A 15351-nucleotide genomic window follows, 5' to 3' on the forward strand; every position below is an offset into this window, starting at 1 on the left:
CCTCGTATTCACCACATACCACCATTCAGAAATATGTAAAATACCAATATATACTTTTTATTCCGTACTTTCCTATTAGAGTCTGTTGACAATCTGTTTAATAAAACAGTTTTACCTCATTTGCTTGACTGAAGGGTGATGTTGGTTAGTAAAACTATTGTTATCGTAATGCTTCAACTGTTCACCAATTGTCTTGCAAGTTATGACGTCATATATTACTCACGAGAGTCCGCCAATGATTTGCTTAGAAATGAGGAACAATGATGTCATAGTTTCGAGACTCCGCCCATATTAATAACGTCACGGAAGAGGAGGAGGAGCTAGTGTGATATCACAAGTGTTGCCACTTAGCCACTTCAGTGTATTTATATTCATTCATGTTTGGTCAAATAAATTATAATCCATGCGGTATATTTGATCGAGGGTGCATATTTTCTTGTGAAATAACTATTAATCACACTATGTTATTAATTAAACGGCTTCAGAACGCTTTAATGTTTTTGGAACCCGAATTGTGATTAGGCTGACTCATACTAAGCCTTCCTTGTGTTCAGATTGCTTGGTCGAGTTTTCCAGCCGCGTTAGTTCTGGTGACCGCACTGGTTTACCAGCACGCAAACGCATATTTAATTACATTTGACGTGTAAACTGGAAATAAATGTATATGGATTTAGTCAACGTTAGTTGATGCTTGGGTTGCTATTGAGGTTGGCATGAGAGGATTCGGACGAGTGAGGGTGCCCGATACCCACCTTGGCGGATCATCTCAGTCAGTCCGGCGGCAGCGGCGTTCCGAGAAGGTTGTCGTGAATCATTCTTCCGGGCGTGTTGGGGCCTGCCTGCTGGCGGTGACCTGATCCTGTGGTGTATACCTCGGGGCATCCACTAGTGGCTGCTAGTCGTTCTCTAGCTGCCGTCTTTGACGGTCACGGTCAAACAGACGAAACTTGCTGGAATCAACACTTAATCGAGGCTGTTTGAGAAATAAGATGCATGAAGTTGTTGCTCTACAAGTCGTGTTTTTGCAATGAAATTGTTGTATTTGGACGGGCTCTTTTTGACAGTAGCAATGTGAAGCTCGGGTGCCGGTGAAGTGATCGTTGTCACCGAGATAGACACATGAAGGGACACAGGAGAGAGACATAGACGTGAAGGCAGGGTTAGTGAAGCTGTTCTCGGATGGTGGTGCGGGCGCCGGTGATGCCATCGCGGGGGTTTTCACAGTTCGGCGGAGTTATGGTCGGAAAGGTAAGTTAATCACATATTTACAGTTATTCATCGGCTTTTTGCATCCTATTACCGACTAGGAACAATTCCCCGAGTCTTTCACGTGGGTGATTGTGGTTGGTAATGATTGTTTGGTTTATATGTAAACGTTTACACTAACTGCCAACTCTGTGAAGAAGTGCATGGTTTAACTCTTGACAATGTGCGAATGTTTCGCAATTTCCCATAACATGGTTTCAATTACACGTACATCACCGAGTACGCTACACACTACCAGAACCGCTGGTAACGCCTAGATAAGGACTTTGATCCCCCAGTATTAACCGGAGAGTGTTGGCGTAGCGTAGAGCGGCGTCTGGCGTTACCGGGAGACATACTGCCAGTTCCGCGAGCGTCAGTGTGACTCCTTACTCTGGAATGTTATGAATGGGGAGAGGTGTAGTGATCCCTGCGCCACCACTACCACCACTGGTGATCCCTGCGCCACCACCACCACCACTGGTGATCGCTGCGCCACCACCACCACCACTGGTGATCGCTGCGCCACCACCACCACTGGTGATCGCTGCGCCACCACCACCACCACTGGTGATCGCTGCGCCACCACCACCACCACTGGTGATCGCTGCGCCACCACCACCACCACTGGTGATCGCTGCGCCACCACCACCACCACTGGTGATCGCTGCGCCACCACCACCACTGGTGATCGCTGCGCCACCACCACCACCACTGGTGATCGCTGCGCCACCACTGGTGACGTAGCGACGGTTAACTAACATAAACTAATGTAGCGCTGCTGTGTGCTATAGTATAGATGAGCGAAGTGTGGATGTGTAACAATAGGCGTTTAAATACTCTGATCAACCTGTAATAGAATAATCACCTAGACTGAATATATTAATTTATATTACTTCCCATAAGAACAAATATTTTTTTGTATAAGGATCTGGTCAAAACAATTAGCGTTTAAAACGCGACGTCCCGGAGCTGGAACTCGATCTCCTTTACACAGGCGAGTACTCGGCTCCGGTCCAATTCAATTCAATTTTTCTTTATTATGCACCCCATACCCATCCCGTGGGCGGTGGTGTAAAGGATTACAGAGCCACATAATCGGTTCAGGAACTGAACCCTCTAGTTCGTTTAGCTAAGCAAATATTTTTTTGACGCTAGTTACAAAATTGTTATATATACTTGTACACATTCTTATACATACATGTACATATATATATACGTATGCATATATACATACATATATATCTAATCACCCACACAAATACACACATCAATAATATTTTGTCACAAGTGCCGGTCCGCCTAGTTGGTGGTGGTTGTTTAGATTCAGTTACTCGGAACAAAAAGTTCCAAGTAGCACGGGCTATGGTGAGCCCGTAATGGACTTGCCTAGCACATGAGTGATGCTGTAAACCCCAGTTGGATTGGTAGTACCTTTCCTGTACTAGTTTCATATCCCAGCTTGTTGACCACATATCACTTCCCCCAAGTGCTAAAGTCATACTGGCTTTGCTGTTGTTTTTAGATTTAGCTACTCGGAACGAAATGTCCATGTAGCACTGGTTTTTATTATTATTATTATTATTTCTACCACAGACGTGGCCACATTTACAATGCTAACCAGCATATATACATTTTCTTCTGTCCTCCTTGGATAGGGTGAGAGATTTGTCAAGCATACAGTTCAGGGATTTATTGAACAATCACAGAAGGTGATTGTAGTGCTTTTAAAATGCTAGGCTAAGCTACATACGTAAATACATACACACACAGATTTATGTATGCTACATAGTGTGTTCGATGTGTCTTTTACATAGGGTCATTAATGTGCATTTGCAAAGACGAAACGTAATTCTGATCAGCTTCCACATATACTTTATACACATACATATACACACATACATTTGTCTCTTACTTTGACAGGGTGAGATAGCTAACGGAGAAACTAGTGTGCAATTAAGAACTTAACCACTGAAGGTGATTAAGATGCTTTTACAACCTCAGGTTATATAGTTACATCACATACATACATTGTATAATTGATACATTACTTGGTCATCCTAGGGTACAAATCCAATATATCAAATGTTCCAGTACTCGTATAGTAGTTACAGAGTTCAGCATACCTCAGCACAGGAGGGCGAAAGTCAGTCAAGTCATGGTGAGCCTGTAATCTGGCTTTGCGCTCACTCCTCACCTCAATTAACGTACAGGGCTCGGGTACTCCTAGTTGTATTCACCTAGCTTAGTTACGTGAGTGTGGGGGAGGGTAGGTAGGATAGGTATACATTTAGGAAAGACCTGGGTAAATACTGGTTCGGGAACAGCGTTGTCGATTTGTGGAACCAATTACCGCGTAACATAAGATGTACTCGCCTAATTGTACTCACCTAATTGTGCTTGCGGGGGTTGAGCTTTGGCTCTTTGGTCCCGCCTCTCAACTGTCAATCAACTGGTGTACAGATTCCTGAGCCTACTGGGCTCTATCATATCTACATTTGAAACTGTGTATGGAGTCAGCCTCCACCACATCACTTCCTAGTGCATTCCATTTATTAACTACTCTGACACTGAAAAAATTCTTTCTAACGTCTCTGTGGCTCATCTGGGTACTAAGTTTCCACCTGTGTCCCCTTGTTCGTGTCCCAATCGTGCTGAAGAGTTTGTCTTTGTCCACCCTTTCAATTCCCCTGAGAATTTTGTAGGTGGTTATCATGTCTCCCATTACTCTTCTGTTTTCCAGGGATGTGAGGTTCAGCTCCTTTAGCCTTTCCTCGTAGCTCAATCCTCTCAGTTCCGGGACGAGCCTGGTGGCATACCGCTGAATCTTCTCTAACTTTGTCTTGTGTTTAACTAGGTATGGACTCCAGGCTGGAGCTGCATACTCCAGGATTGGTCTTACATAAGTGGTATACAGGGTTCTGAAAGATGTAGGATGCCTTGCTTGTTGCAAGTGTGTGTTAGACATGCATATGAATGGGTTTGAGTGCATATCATTAGGAGCTGCTACGTATGGTCTAATAGGCCATCTAGAGTTTCCTTGACTTAGTTATCAGGAGAGAAGCATGATGATGGTGTTATTTAATAATGATAATGGGTTTATTATACGTTTAAAGAAGTAATATTTAGTACAGTAACTTTAAAAATTTCATTAATTTTAGGGGACTGAAACTTGAAACTATTCATTATAATAGATGACTAAAATTTTAAGAAAAAAAAATACGAAAACCTAAAGATTGTGGAAATTTGTACAAAAGTTCATAATTTTGACGGAGGACATGCGATAATATTCTTTCTTACAAAGGATATGTTTTTGTAATCACCATTTCTAAAAAAAAAAAAACTTAGAATAAAAAAAAATCCGTTTTAAACTAATACAATAACTAAAATTATATGAATCGCCTGAATTTTTAACTAATAAAGCCTATATGAACAGATCAAATACGGATAACACCGATAAATATAAGTGATTTAGAACGACAATGTCGAGAGTTAAATCATGCGAAAATAAGTGTTGCCGAGGATTTAGACGCGACAAGAACCCAAATATGCCTCGTAAGATATGTCCATAAACGTGCGCGATAGATATCGATCAAATCAAAAACTTTGTTCGTAAATGGTTGTACATTTAATATTAACTTATTTTACACAGGTAGTGCGGGCCACGATTGTTTACACGGGTAGTGCAGGCCACGATTGTTTACACTGGTAGTGCAGGCCACGATTGTTTACACAGGTAGTGCAGGCCACGATTGTTTACACAGGTAGTACAGGCGACGATTGTTTACACTGGTAGTGCAGGCCACGATTGTTTACACAGGTAGTACAGGCGACGATTGTTTACACAGGTAGTGCAGGCTACGATTGTTTACACAGGTAGTGCGGGCCACGATTGTTTACACAAGTAGTGCAGGCTACGATTGTTTACACTAGTACAAGCCACGATTGTTTACACAGTGCAGGTCACGATTGTTTACAGTGCAGGCCACGATCATTAGTTTGTACAAATGTGCAGCACATGTATAATTGTTAGTTTACACAAAGTATGGTATATGCTTGTTTTTGTGCTGAGTGTAAAACTGAAGGCCTCGTGAGTGGACTCGTCGAGGTTGCAATCTTATGATAGTCGGTTTCTGGGCGAATGGATGTTATCATATCAAATCAACTTTGTTCACTGGTGTGTGCGAATCCAACCAGTCAGTATTCTTTAAACATTTACATTCTAACAGGGTACACATGTTAAAATAGTATATATATATATATAATAGTTTGGATTCCTTGTAAAAAAAAAAGGGACAGAATGGTCCAGGCTAGTTTAAATCAATGAAAAATAACGGACAAAATAATTTTTAAACAATGGTGTAATTTGCATATAGAAAACATAAAACGAAATAGTGTTGGCTTCAGTCTCGCATAGGAAAAAATTATTTCCACAATGCTGTCGTTTGTCATGTTTCTCTAATTCTTGTCCGTGTTGTGTGAAAATCCCAGTGAAGGTTCACAAGGACCCGGGTCTCGCACCAGTGACTATGTCAGCTTCCCGTCTTGTTATTGTCGCTCAACAGTGTCTACGACAACAGCACTTGTAGACTAAAGGACTTGCGTTGTAGCTTTGAAAATGTCTGTGCGTTGGTTTGTATCTTGGATATGTTTTTCCAGTTTGTGTATGTGCGCGCGACCGACCGTAAAAGTTATCTATTAGTGACTATGGGAAGTGTAGCCTCTTCTAGATCTTTATCCCCCTCGCTTCTGAGTATTTTTGAACATGGTACAGTTTTTAATATTTTGATTTAAGAGTTGTATGTTGTACTTGCTTTTGAGATTATGGTTTCAGGTGGCAGCCACATCTTTCAGTCAACCCATTCTCCAAATAGCACAACGCGTTTTGAAGTATACTCTACCTAAGGCAGCCAACTGATGTACAAGAAGTTTTAGCGGCTCGCGAAATTTAAGTAATGGTCCATTTTCTAATCGTGGGTCCTCGGGTTAGTTGGGTTCGGGCACATTAGTACAACAGTTTTGTGACGTTGGGAATGCTAAGGAGAACGAGCTGTCTCAGTGCATTCTACTTGACACTCCGGACACAGTGCAAATGCTTACGACTTGAGCATTGATGCCTAGATCTACTTTCATAGATGTTCCTTTGTCTTCTCAGTTTAAAGAGGGTGTCCATTTCCATTTCCCTATTCATATATGTTCTTCGAGGCCATGGATCCCTCCAGTTATACCAGAGATGGTACCCTTTAGTATATACTGTAATAAAATAAAATATATTCATTATAAACAATAATGAACAAATCCACAAGGGCCGTGATGAGGGTTCGAACCGACGCACGGGAGCGGTCCATGTCCCTTCATGCAGGTCAGCGTTCAATCCCCGACCGTCAAAGTGGTTGGTCACCATATTCCTTCCCGTCCCATCCCAAATCCTTATGCTGACCCATTCCCAGTGCTATACAGTCGTGGTGGCTTGGCGCTCTCTCCTGATAGTTCCTAGATAGTTCAAAGCCGTCACACTTGAAACAATTGTCAAGTGTGAGGGTCCGAACCCTCATCACGGCCCTTGTGGATTTGTTCATTTGATATATCACGTTCTTGTGATTTCTGTGTGTACACAGAATAATCTTTCAATGTGAAGATCCGTATAATAATAATTGTCAAGACATCACACAAGAGGATGTTGTGTGATTCCGGCATCCTCACTTGTTATTCCTTTTGATTAGAGTCCGGTTCAGGTTATGATCACTCGTGTCCTGACTTGGATCTGAAAAAGTATTAGGACAGATGTATTAAAGTGAACCGGACATACACGAGAAGCGTTAGCTGCTGTCGTGTGAGTCCGTGCAATGTATATAGCCTGTTGCATTAGCCAGTAGCCTAGTGGTGTTCAATACTTAACTTGAATGCTGGCGTGCAGCCCGTCCTCTCCAGCGTTGGAGGAAATGTAGATGTTTATCTCTCAGAATGTTTGGTAATATGTTTATTGTTTGTGGTGTGTGTCTATGTATGTATTAACACGATGTACTGAACGGGGTGAGAATAGCTTGAGCTACCTCATCCCTTTGTGTGTATTTTACCTCGATAAACTTATTTCAATTCAATTCTCCAGCGTTCACTACGTCGTGTACTAAATTGCCTGAACACACATTAACCGATGACCCAAGCCGATATATGATTTTTAGTATATGAGTTTTTGGCCTTAGGAGATTTATACGTCAAGATGCTGGCCATGGAGGTGCCTATCTTGCACATGAGGAACTTTCACAGCACGCGTGTCGTCTCTCGAACATAATCAGCGCACACGATCCCATTAACATGACAAAAGTTTATACAGCAGATTATTATAATCCACTGGGGTGGGATTTTCTCATGGCCCTTCATTCATATGGAGCGCGCGCACCGCCAACCAGGAACTCTGTGCTGCTCAATGATTAATTTATACTCTTTGGCTCCCACGCTTTGTAGATGACCTTTGATACTCTTGTTAATGCCTATTTGTATGATAGGTTTTTTGCTGTCTGTTCACTTGAGTGCAGAATGACTAGGTTAAACAAGTGTTTTTTGTTAGGTCTATTGTTCCCAGGAGAGTGCTTCCAGCCTTATGCACTCGCTTAATGTTAATTATGCAGACGGAGGTTTGAGCTTCAGCTCTCTGGTCCCACTTCTCAACTTTCGATCGACTTGTATACAGATTCTCGCCCGGCATATCTACATTTTAAAGTATTAATGGAGTCTTCCTCTACCACAACACTTTTAAGTGTATTCTATAGATTCTTTATTATAGAGCCCTTTTTTTTTTGGTCGGTTTCGTAGCTCATTGAGTACTTAGCTTGTACAAGGTAGGACTAGCCTTTTCTAAAAATATATATAAATTGGCCTATATTAGAGTAAATAGGCGGTCGAGGTTGACTTTGTTTTGGACGGTCAGCTATTAACCATGACCGGTAGTAAGTTTGCATATTGTTGCATATTAAAAATTCTCAAGTCAGGCTTGATGCACTTTAATTTGATGTGATTAGTTTGAGTATTTTTATATTTTTGTTAATTTGTGACACCCAAGGTCTTTGGCATTTGTCAATATTGTTATATAAAGTTTTGTTTCATGCTATGTTATTGTGAGAGACAAATAATATCTTGAGCTGATGTCAGGCAAAAGTCAAGGTTACATGAGGTGGGATGCTTGTGCTTACTGGGGACTCTGTCGTAGACGTTACTGCGATATCAGGGGGAGTACTTAGAAGTAGAGATGTGGGGCTGGCATTCGGGTCATCCCGCGGTGCTTCTCGGAGCTGGACAACCGCAGACGCCGAGCCGGGGCGCCCTCCCAAGCCAGCCCGCACATTAACCCGTATTTGTGGAAGCCTTGCCAGAGATCATCTGCCCCAGCCTCACCCACCAACCCCTCTCGTTTGATTTTGTATTTTTAAACTTGTATTAACTTATTAGAACCCATAGCTATCCTGTGGGCGGTAGGTAAAAGGTTTCATATAGCGAGTTCTTCTGTACATCAATATTTAAGTTGTAAGCTTTTTTTCATTTAGGCTGAACTAGTTATAATATTTATTTGTTGGTATTTATATACAAGAAGGTCCATGAGAAGAGATTATTATTATTAACATCTTTATTGACAATGAATTACAATTTTGCCTAATCTGAGGATTTTGATAGTCTTATTAAAGTGAGGCTAGAGAGGCCTGGTCTCTGACCCCACGAATCAACGCAAGGTGCACTTGAGTACATGACATTGGTGTTGAGTATTACAAATCTTGCAAAACCACTAACATGTATAGTGTTTCGAACAGAGGTCTTATAATAATGTTAAGTCATATAAGTCATAAGACTCATAAGTCTTACATTAGCAGGCTAGATCAAATATGAAGAATATATAGTGTAAATTGAATGGTGCGCGATAATCGTATAAGATCTACATATAGCGATACGATGCTGGGTGTATTCAGGGTGACCGACAAAACGGGAAGGAAAGGTCTTTGTACCGAGGTGGGAGAGAGAACTGTAGCCTCATGGGGGAGGTTGTTGAAACGTTTTTGAACTACAGGCGGACCCAGTCCAGGGAACGTTGCTTGTGCTTGACGGATAAAGGGAACGTTTGGCGGATGTTGACTGGTTCAGACCAGGAAATGTTGGTGTTTCGCGGGTCCAGATCAGGAAACGTTTCTGGTGACAGTACTCGCCTAATTTATGAAGTGGAGGAAAAGGAATGGCGATCAGCTACGCATCACTCTCACCAGTCAAATGTTTGAGAGGCTGCTAACAAGGCAAATTATCAGTTTTATTAAAATGACTGGTCTATACCCAGGTCAACTCGGCTTTAATGCAGGAAGATTGTTTTTCTCCAACTTATTTGGTCATTACGACAGACATGGAAGCACTAGAAGTAGAGGTGGGTACTTTCACCGTGCCTTGAGAGCGATTTCGTCTGGGTTTATGTGCTGGCCACGGAGGATTGACTGGGCACATTTACCTTAACTATTCACTTCTGTTCATCCAGCACTAATTAGTGAACTGGTTATTAACCGATTGGCGGGTCGTGTTCCTGGGAAGGCTAGTAGGATAAGGTTTAAAATGAGCTATGGGAAGGAAAAACAAACCAAAATACAAACATTATCTACACAAATTTTGCAAAAGCATTTTATTCATGTCATAAAGTATGTACTTTTCCCTCGTTTATTGCATATATTCTTTCATTCACTAGCGAGAAAACTACTTTTCTCGTTAGTGAATGTAGCACTACTTTCATTCATATAGTAATAGCCCTTAAATACTTGGAGAACAGCTGGTAAGGTAGAGAAGTGAATTTAGAATCTTGTAACAAATCTCCAAGTGAGATAGTAGGTCAAACAACCCTGCCAGAGTACGGTGGGAAGCTGAGGCCCCTCGCACCATTACTTCTACCATATCTACCTATCTAGACAACAACACAATAGTCAGTTTTGCGGCATTCTTCGCTGATGACACTAAAATCGGCATGAAAAATCCCTTGGAGGATGACACGGAGAAATTACATATAGATATCACCAGAGTTTTCGGATGGGTAACTGGGAGCCTCATGATGTTTATGGGTGACAAATTCCAAACTCTTTGGTATGGAAGGACGAAGACATTACCTATATGTTTACAATATGTTCACGATACAAAGCTCAATCAGGTCGGTTCACAGAAGAGTGACCAAGTCAACTAAGTGACTAAGCAAGCGTATATGCAGAGATCCCTTACTTCAGGCAAAGAATCAGTGAAGCACTTAAACTACTAGGATCTCCTCGAAGCTCTTAAATTGTACTCCTTGGAGGATCTTGAAGACAAGATACATCTCTCGGTATGTTATACATACAAAATATTGAAAGGTCAGGTAATACATCTGCTCAATAAAACATACTTTATTTGGACTGATTCATATGGTAAGTGTTGAAATAATGCCAACGAAAAGTATGGGTGCCATAAGCACAGTAAGATAGTAAGTTTCAAGTAAGAAAATACTTGAGGTTGAGGTGTTAACTCCAAAGCGTCTGTACTGAAGTTAACTGAATCACTGGAAATCATCCTGGTGTGAGCACCAGCGGTCCACAACTCATATCTTCTCACCATCAAATATGAGGAATATATCAGAGCTGTAAAACTGGCATACCGGAAAAGGGTTTATGATAAAAGTTTCTCTAGGGAGTCATTAATAGGCGGAAAATTCTCAAAAAAATGTCTCACGAGGAAAAAGTGAAATCGTAGAAGCAAAATGCCGATTCATGGAAATGTCAGTAAAGGAAAAAAAAACAAAGTAGAATCTGCCCATGACTTGACATGCAGCGCCTCAAGGAAGAGATGAGCAAAATAATATTTAAAAGATACAGGAATGGCGGAAAGCGACAAGGAAATGCACGAGAGAGTCGATGAAATGATTTAAATAGCCACCAAACTAGAGCTTGACCAAGTACGGAGTGCTGGAATACCTGCACCCATACCCGAGGCTGAGTAATATTGTCACAACAGAAAAGAAGCAGTTAAAGGAATTAACAATGACATAAAACATTAAAATGAAACCTGAGAACACTTGAATAGAAGATAGAATAGAAGAGGCAAGTGAAGAAGTGCTCAACATTGCTGAATTTGATAGGTGGGACTCAGGAGCTGAGGCTCAACCCCGCGCAAGCGGAGATACAGTGGGGTGAATACACAGGCACGGTACCACGAGACGGGACATGCCCTCGCCATAACAATGGTGACTGATATCATTACATCCTGTGACGTTCAGTTATCTCAAGCGGTTCCCACACGCGTCATGGCGGCCTCGGGCATGTTAAGCAGGTAAACTTAAGCGTGAATTCCGCTACTGGAAGGCTACGCTGGGCAGTCCATAATGTCACCTTTCAGCCTTCCTGTCTGAAACGTGAATTGTAGGAAAGCTGGGAAATTACTCATGAGTCAAGATGTAATCACGGTGAGGGGTAAGCAGTGTGCGATCGAGTGAGTAAGGGCATGAGTCGCTCTCCATTGCTGTAATGTTGTTGTAATTGTGAAATCCTGGAGCAATTTGTGTCTAGGGGTTACGAGCAAACTGGACTGGATTTCTTAATATAACTCACATTAGAAGAACTATATGATGTAACCATTCTCATTATACAATGCATATCAGTGTATGGTGCCTAGGGAAAGGGAGTCAGTTGTTTTAAAGTAGCAGGAGGGTTGTATTGGCCAGAGTAGCATGGACTAATGTTAGAAGTTGTGGCTGGTAATGATGAATGTAGCAGGTCACCAGGAGGCTATTTTTGGGAGCGGTGATGATAAAGATAACAGTTGAAGCACCGGATGTTAGAGATGGTTATAAATCCCTCCACCCCCACCCCCCTCTCCTGAACTCTGCTTTGGTGAGCCCCTGACAGGTGCTCATGCATTGTTGGAGACCTGAGCGGGGGGGGGGGTCAGTACTGGGGGTAGCAGCAGACCATCACCTCTACGGAAAGTCTTGCTTCACGCGTAGTTGCACACTCCCTTATATGCACACTCAGAGAGTCGTAGTCCACGGACCTGGGATCGATTCCCAGGACTATGTATGTCTGTATATAATATATGATGGAGAAAACAAATCGGAATTCAGTATATTAAGACAACCAACGGTTATAAAACCCAACAGCTCAATTCTTGAGGCTCACAGAGTACTAAACACACTCCCACACTTATTCTGTTGTTGAGTGCTCAGTTACCCTCTACAGGCATATATATATATATATATATATATATATATATATATATATATATATATATATATATATATATATATATATATATATATATATATATATATATATATATATATATATATATATATATATATATATATATATATATATATATATATATATATATATATATATATATATATATATATATATATATATATATATATATATATATATATATATATATATATATATATGTCGTACCTAATAGCCAGAACGCACTTCTCAGCCTACTATTCAAGGCCCGATTTGCCTAATAAGCCAAGTTTTCATGAATTAATGTTTTTTCGTCTACCTAACCTAACCTAACCTAGCTTTTTTTGGCTACCTAACCTAACCTTACCTATAAATATAGGTTAGGTTTGGTTAGGTAGGGTTGGTTAGGTTCGGTCATATATCTACGTTAATTTTAACTCCAATAAAAAAAAATTGACCTCATACATAGAGAAAAGGGTTGCTTTATCATTTCATAAGAAAAAAATTATAGTAAATATATTAATTCAGGAAAACTTGGCTTATTAGGCAAATCGGGCCTTGAATAATAGGCTGAGAAGCGAGTTCTGGCTACTAGGTACGACATATATATATATATATATATATATATATATATATATATATATATATATATATATATATATATATATATATATATATATATATATATATATATATATACTGTAATAGATCCAACCCTGTTCATTATTGACAATAAGAGGTTTATGCACTAGCTAGCATGATATGAATGGTCGCTACAATACACTAAACGATAACAACACAACATGTACCCACACACCGGGACATCCGTTTTCTGTTTTAATGACGTCGTAAATGACTCTGTATGCATCTATTAACTCTGGATTAATACTTGCACTATCATATCCTTACAACCAGGCAGACAAGACAGCGGTCGTTTCAAGTATAAATAATATACTGGAGGTCAAAATATACGAGAAATATCTCGTTATAACGTGAGTAGAATACGCTTTAAATTCCTAAAAGGCGGCATCAGCGAGAGGTTGACTCATGAGGCTTGCCGCAGGGTATATAACCGACCCGGGGCACCCAGCTTGTCCAGTCTCCCATGTTGTCAGTGCTCTCTGGTGGTGGCTAGGGTCGCTTCCTCCTCCTCCCACACATCTAAAACTCTTACGATGTTGCTCCAGCACAGGGAGGAGTTCTTCGTGCCTAGGATGGGCTACTTCAAGGATTATGTAAGTTTTGTTTTCAAGAGTTGTAAATGGTGGATTTGTCCGATTGTTATCTGGTGGTATATTAAGTGGTCCGGGTCCGAAGGGTGGTGGTACAGGTCGGTATTTATGTTATCGCTCGCATTTGTTTGTATAGATAGTGTTGATAAGATTAGAGAACAAGACCTTGTTTAGCGAGACACGCCCCGGTAGAGTATGGGTTACCCCTTATGTTATGACAGTGTGCCACCTATTGTATATATGGTACCTGGTTGATGGGGTTCTGGGAGTTGTTCTACTCCCCAAGCCCGGCCCGAGGCCAGGCTTGACTTGTGAGACTTTGGTCCACCAGGCTGTTGCTTGGAGCGGCCCGTGGTATTTATCTTATTGGTGGCAGAGTCTGGAATTTCGTTGGTATTCACAATTTTTAATATTGTTTTGCTAACTGCACCATAGTTATCACTAGTGATAGTTCTATAACGTCATAGCGTTATCACGTTAACTCACGTGATAAATCACGGTAGGAAATCGCGTTAATTTTATTTCTTTGGGCACTAGACTTTAGTGTTAGCATCAGCAGGAAGGCTTGTACGCTGTGAATTTGGGTCGACGTTGAGTTTGATGTTAATTCTTACATAGCCTAATGGTGCACATACCAGTGACTGATTAGGTGCACATACCAGTGACTGATTAGGTGCACATACCAGTGACTGATTAGGACTGGGGGGTGCACATACCAGTGTCTGATTAGGACTGATTAGATGCACACACCAGTGACTAGATGCACACACCAGTGACTAGATGCACATACCAGTGACTCATTAGAATTGATTAGATGCACATACCAGTGACTGATTAGGACTGGGGGGGGGGTGGTAGCGGAGTGTAGCAGCGCCAGTAGCTGTATGGTAGGGGTGTGTGCGCCGGGGGCTTGTCGCGTGAGTCAAGCAAGTGTCGTCCTCACTCACACTTCCTCTCTGCTTGTGGCTCACCAGCTGCTCAATATGTAACTCAATAAATCGCAGCGGCTTCATTTATCAAATTACTTTTATCAACATTTATCACATTACATCGTCGAGAGACTACATAAGTGAACGTGCTTTTTTTGAATGAAAGTTCATAACTGTTCACGCAGTAAAGTTCATAACTGAAAAGAGAACCCGTTCTCAAAGGCACGTGAGGACATGTGAACTGTTTGGTTGGTAGAACACGTGGCTGAATGACCTCAGGGTTTAACGCGAGCTACGTTGTAGTTATATGTAGTTATGTTATACGTTATAATGGACCACAGAGACGTTAGAAAGAATTTGTTCAGTGTCAGAGTAGTTAACAGGTGGAATGCATTAGGCAGTGATGTGGTGGAGGCTGACTCCATACAGTTTCAGGTGTAGATATGATAGAGCCCAGTAGGCTCATGAATTTGTATACCAGTTGATTGACCGTTGAGAGGCGGGACCAAAGAAGCAGAGCTCAACCCCCGCAAGCACAACTAGGCCAGTACGTAAGCTGTCAATTCACTTCATACTTTTGTTTTTATTATAATGACTCAACCAGTCCGATTGGAGAACTGTCCGTTAAAAGTGTGTATTTGGTCTAATTAAGTGATACTGACGTTTTCCACGTATCAGCCTCGATAGGTTAGGTGGGTTGCTTAGGTACGTACGCTGTTGGTT

General features: G+C 41.3%; 1 protein-coding gene across 12 annotated transcripts in view; it reads left to right on the forward strand.

The window, feature by feature from the left end:
• The window catches only part of Sarm (sterile alpha and armadillo motif), a 329198-nt gene that overhangs the window by 232102 nt on the left and 81745 nt on the right, over positions 1-15351 (forward strand). The window contains exon 1 of one of the 12 annotated variants that reach the window (XM_045759506.2): positions 763-1248. The exons of 8 other annotated variants lie outside the window; for them this stretch is intronic. In XM_045759506.2, coding sequence (XP_045615462.1) covers positions 1180-1248 — 69 coding nt within the window. In that variant the 5' untranslated portion in view covers positions 763-1179. Of the gene's footprint in view, positions 1-762; positions 1249-13549; positions 13703-15351 lie in introns of those variants that run through there. 3 more of the 12 variants (XM_069316286.1, XM_045759507.2, XM_045759508.2) reach the window with 3 other exon arrangements.

The sequence above is a fragment of the Procambarus clarkii genome, chromosome 83, assembly GCF_040958095.1.
Source record: "Procambarus clarkii isolate CNS0578487 chromosome 83, FALCON_Pclarkii_2.0, whole genome shotgun sequence".
In the NCBI taxonomy this organism is placed as follows: Eukaryota; Metazoa; Arthropoda; class Malacostraca; order Decapoda; family Cambaridae; genus Procambarus; species Procambarus clarkii.